Source organism: Mesoplodon densirostris, chromosome 8 (genome assembly GCF_025265405.1).
Source record: "Mesoplodon densirostris isolate mMesDen1 chromosome 8, mMesDen1 primary haplotype, whole genome shotgun sequence".
Taxonomy (NCBI): Eukaryota; Metazoa; Chordata; class Mammalia; order Artiodactyla; family Ziphiidae; genus Mesoplodon; species Mesoplodon densirostris.
The window spans coordinates 46416933-46422659 of NC_082668.1; the positions used below are offsets into that span (position 1 = coordinate 46416933).

At 34.6% G+C, this 5727-nt stretch overlaps 1 protein-coding gene across 1 annotated transcript; it reads left to right on the forward strand.

Moving 5' to 3' along the window:
• The first annotated feature begins 204 nt into the window (after positions 1–204).
• Positions 205–5218, forward strand: MSTN (myostatin). Its single transcript, XM_060106598.1, has 3 exons — positions 205–577; positions 2414–2787; positions 4838–5218. The coding sequence occupies exons 1-3, from the start codon at positions 205–207 to the stop codon at positions 5216–5218; spliced, it is 1128 nt and encodes a 375-aa protein (XP_059962581.1).
• The last annotated feature ends 509 nt before the right edge of the window (positions 5219–5727 follow it).

Here is a 5727-nt window from a genome sequence, read left to right on the forward strand (position 1 = left end):
AATCATAGATCCTGACGACGCTTGTCTCATCAAAGTTGGAATATAAAACGCCACTTGGAATACAGTATAAAAGATTCACTGGTGTGGCAAGTTGTCTCTCAGACTGTGCAGGCATTAACATTTTGCTTGGCATTACTCAAAAGCAAAAGAAAAGTAAAAGGAAGAAATAAGGACAAGGGAAAAGACTGTATTGATTTTAAAATCATGCAAAAACTGCAAATCTATGTTTATATTTACCTATTTATGCTGATTGTTGCTGGTCCAGTGGATCTGAATGAGAACAGCGAGCAAAAGGAAAATGTGGAAAAAGAGGGGCTGTGTAATGCATGTATGTGGAGACAAAACACTAAATCCTCAAGACTTGAAGCCATAAAGATCCAAATCCTCAGTAAACTTCGCCTGGAAACAGCTCCTAACATCAGCAAAGATGCTATAAGACAACTTTTGCCCAAAGCTCCTCCACTCCGGGAACTGATTGATCAGTACGATGTCCAGAGAGATGACAGCAGTGACGGCTCCTTGGAAGATGATGATTACCACGCTACGACGGAAACGGTCATTACCATGCCCACAGAGTGTGAGTAGTCCTATTAGTGTAGAGCAACACTTCTGCTGACTGTTGTTCTAGTGTTTATGAGAAACCGATCGATTTTCAGGCTCTTTGAACAAGCTGCTGGCTTGTATGTAAGTAGGAGGGAAAAGAGTTTCTTTTTTTCTCAAGATTTCATGAGAAATATACTAATGAGACTGAAAGCTGCTGCATAATTTGTTTCCTTAGAGAGCTAAAAAGCTAAAAATAAAATGCTTGCATAGCATTAATGTTATATAGTTTAATGTGACAACTATAACATGCTTATGCTTTCACAGCTTAATACCACCAAGGTAAGGACTGGGAGGTACTACAAGCAATGTGAAAAACTTGAAATTGTTTAACTACATGAAATTTCCTAACTGCATTTGGTTGTCTGAAATATGCATTTATAGTAACAGGTGTTTTCATAATAAAGAGAACGGAAAGAAATTTGTAGATGTTGAAGCCTATTTGGGCATTTGCTGAACACCTAGAATGACTTCTGTTACTGAAAACTGTTTCTCACAGTGTTTTTATGTTCTCCACAAATTAAAGTTATCTAATTTTGAAAGCTATTACAACACTGGAAAATATGAAAAAATATTTTTTATAAATTTAATGTATTACTAAGAGCAATGATGAAGTAAGCATAGCATAATAATAATCATGAGCTAATTATCAGAAAATGCTAAGAAATAAACATTTTAATTGAGTAGGCTATGGCTCACAAAGTCCCACTTATACCTTGACCATGGTACTATTGTTGAAAGTACCCGATCTGCATATTTCCAGGCAGGCACATGCTTAATAACCTCCTAAAGTATTATTTTACTCCTCATAGGAGGGAGGACTATTACCTGTAGTATCTGCTTTGCTTCTAGAAGATAATATACGTCATACCATTCCTGTTGCAGGCAGTTCAAAACTATACTCAAGGAAAGTGGGACAGGCACCTTAACAGAGAAGGCATGACAAGAGTTTTGTGCCATATGTCTGTGATCTTGCTTTATAGAGTGGTTTAACCACTTTAAACTGGACTCAAAACAGTTTCAAAATATTGTTTTTCTTATTAAGTAGTTAGGTTATAATGCAACGAATAATTTTCCTTTAAGACTGTGCTATCAGATAATCCTGGAGTAGATGTGCCTTATTTATAAACAATCTTGGAAAACCAAAAGGAAAGAAATTTCTAAGTGCTTCTGCTTACAATGACAGCCTGGCTCTAAAGACAGTGTTTTCTAAGTTTTGAGATAGGCTGAATGCAACATTTAGATTTTGGTGCTACTTACCTGCTAGTTTTGTTCCTTTAAAAGGCTATCCCAGCACCCAAACATAACAGATGTACTATATTTTCTACTAACTACAGAGGCTCAGTTGCTCAGTGTCTTGTCCCCAGGTAATTCAGGCCTGGGGGAAGGGTTCCTTCTTCCAGACTGATTGGTACAGCTGCTCAGTAAGTGTAACTACTCAGATTCCCAAAGAATTCTAAGTGGATGTTCCTCCACAGTTTCTCTTGTTCTCTCTAATCATCATTATCTTAAAATTTCATCCACTTTTCATTCCTTAATAGAATTTTCCTTAGTCCACAGTTCTCTGGAGAGGAAGTAGGTTCCTCCTAAACAGCTGAAAAAACATACATCTAAGAAAATCTGAAAAGCTAGAGTAATTATTTTATTTGACAGTTTTCTGAGTTATGAATGAAATGTTACATATTTTTTTCATTTTAAAAGACTAAATGTGCACACATTATTCCAATGAACATGCTCATTGATTAATATGGAGTTTATTCATGTCATGAAAAATGATTTCAGTAACTCTTTTTTTTTTCTTATTCATTTATAGCTGATCTTCTAATGCAAGTGGAAGGAAAACCCAAATGTTGCTTCTTTAAATTTAGCTCTAAAATACAATACAATAAAGTAGTAAAGGCCCAACTGTGGATATATCTGAGGCCAGTCAAGACTCCTACAACAGTGTTTGTGCAAATCCTGAGACTCATCAAACCCATGAAAGACGGTACAAGGTATACTGGAATCCGATCTCTGAAACTTGACATGAACCCAGGCACTGGTATTTGGCAGAGCATTGATGTGAAGACAGTGTTGCAAAATTGGCTCAAACAACCTGAATCCAACTTAGGCATTGAAATCAAAGCTTTAGATGAGAATGGTCATGATCTTGCTGTAACCTTCCCAGGACCAGGAGAAGATGGGCTGGTAAGTGATTACTGAAAATAACATTCTAAAAACCTTATGTTTTTATTCATAATGTGAATGAATAGTAGTGGAAAACTACCAGTTTCCTATGCTCATAAGCTGGACAAAGGTATCTTACCCCGATGGTAGCCCTGTACCCAATTAAAGTAGGTGTCCAATTTCATATCCTATGAAACACTCTCTTGATACTTTTAGTTTGCATGAGGACTTAAAGAAAAAAGTTACACCATAGTCCTTAACTTCTTAAGGAATTCTTTTGAATTGGGAATGAAATATAAAGTGCTTTTCATTGATGTGCTATATGATTATATAAATAAAAACATGAAGTCTTCATAGTGGATTCTAGGACATACCCAACAAAACATTTTTTTCCCTAGAAGAGTGCCAAATGTGTTAACATTTTTTTGGCTTAATAAAGTGGAAAAAAATAAACTCTAAAAATTATAATTGAAATAAAATGCTTTTAATTATAGCAACTAACTAAATACAATATGTTTAGACTTATATGCTATTACATATACTATATCTAAGATCCCTCAAGATAAATGTTCCTTATTTTCTAGGCTGTTGATGCATTGATGTATATGTGGATTACTCTGTGAATTACTCCTAATAAAATTTAAAATTTTGGGGTAGTTAACCTGTACCAACAAGCTTATTTCTGAACTGTCTTACTATTCTTTTGCAAGAGTTTACTTAGGTAATGCCAACTAATTTAATATCAGGTCAAACAGAAGACAATGCCTTATATATTATAAAAATTAATAAAAACCATTTAAAACCTAGTATAAATTTAGAGTTACTCACTCTTCTGGCTTATCTATGCTTGTGCTTACTTCTGTTTTCAAAAACTTATTTAATGTGACCATATCTTTTACTTCCATTTATTGATATAATTTACAACAAAAGATTATACTTGCAAGAAATGTGTTAGCTTTTCAGTTTTTAAATGGTCTTGTTTATAAAGAATATATAATTAGTAAGTCATATCTACTTTAAATGAAAACATATTCTTTAAGAGATTATACAATTTTCCAAGTGATCTATTTTTCTTTAAATATGCTACATAAAATGTTACTGACTCCCAAAATGATGTTATTACTTTTTATAATCTTAAATACCAATAATTACCAGGTCTATTTTGATTTTGATACAGGATAAAAACTACTACTAATTATTTAGGAATGTGTTCTTTTTTATAGACAGCATTTTAATGATCAAAGTTGGTGATATGACAGAGGCTTTATTTATTATTAAACAGATGGTTAATATGATGTATTCCTCAGACTTTTCCATATAAAAGGAAAAATGTCTCAAATGCATGAAAAGATTGGGGCGGCGGAAGGATTAGCAAATTATTGTTTAAATATCTGAACAGAAACATTTTTCAGTGAAAGAATAAAGGAAATAATATCTTATCTTCTTCTGAATCTGTCCCTCCCTCTCTTGGAGTTGGTCGTTCCAACCCAATATACCTACCACTACCTTCATCACCCTACCTTCCTTTTTCCCATCACAATCTGTACAGTGCTGGGTGGTAACTATTTTGGTTTGGTGTTAATATCCAAGGATCCCTGAATAAGATCTAGTGAATGGAGGATGGATGAGTATACCTATCCCTCCAAGAGTCATCAGATATATTTAGCCACCATATTTAACCAACAAGCAGGAAGAGAGAAGCTAGCTTTCCCCCTTCCTCCTTTCTTCCCTCCTCCCTTTCTCTTCTCCTCCCTCTCTCCCTTTCTTGCTATCAATATTTTCAGAGCATCTATTATGTGCCAGGTATTCAGATACACAAACTGGGGAAAACAAGAAAAGCAAGACAAAGATTTGACCACAGGGGAATCTGTATTTCTACTATAGTCTTTTGAGCCATAAGGGAAGTATCAAGCCTAGTGTAAATTAAAATTCCTTAATGCTGTGGCAACATTAAAACATAAAAACAAATGTGGCAGAAGCAAAATGATTAGTTTCTTTCTTCAACAATGAATGCTTGAGGTAGGGAGGTGTTTCAGGATCTATTACTAACTCTGCTTTCCTTTTCATACAGAATCCCTTTTTAGAAGTCAAGGTAACAGACACACCAAAAAGATCCAGGAGAGATTTTGGACTCGACTGTGATGAGCACTCCACAGAATCTCGATGCTGTCGTTACCCTCTAACTGTGGATTTTGAAGCTTTTGGATGGGATTGGATTATTGCACCTAAAAGATATAAGGCCAATTACTGCTCTGGAGAGTGTGAATTTGTATTTTTACAAAAATATCCTCATACCCATCTTGTGCACCAAGCAAACCCCAGAGGTTCAGCAGGCCCCTGTTGTACTCCCACAAAGATGTCTCCAATTAATATGCTATATTTTAATGGCAAAGAACAAATAATATATGGGAAAATTCCAGCCATGGTAGTAGATCGCTGTGGGTGCTCATGAGATTTATATTTGTTTCATAACTTCCTAAAAAGTGGAAGGTCTTCCCCTCAACAATTTTGAAACTGTGAAATTATGTACCACAGGCTGTAAGCCTAGAGTATGCTACAGTCACTTACGCACAAGCTACAGTATATGAACTAAAAGAGAGAATATATGCAACGGTTGGCATTTAACCATCAAAACAAATCATACAATAAAAAGTTTTATGATTTCCAGAGTTTTTTAACTTGGAGATCAAATTCCATTTATGTTCATATATATCACAACATATGCAGGTAAATGAAAGCAATTCTCCTTGTGTTCTGGTGAATTAAAGGAGTATGCTTTAAAGTCTATTTCTTTACAGTTTCATCTAATATTTACAGAAAAATCTATATGTAGTATTGGTAAAATGCAGGATTGTTATATACCATTATTTGAATCATCCTTAAACACTTGAATTTATATTGTATGATAGCATACTTGGTAAGATAAGATTCCACAAAAATAGGGATGGTACACCATGTGCA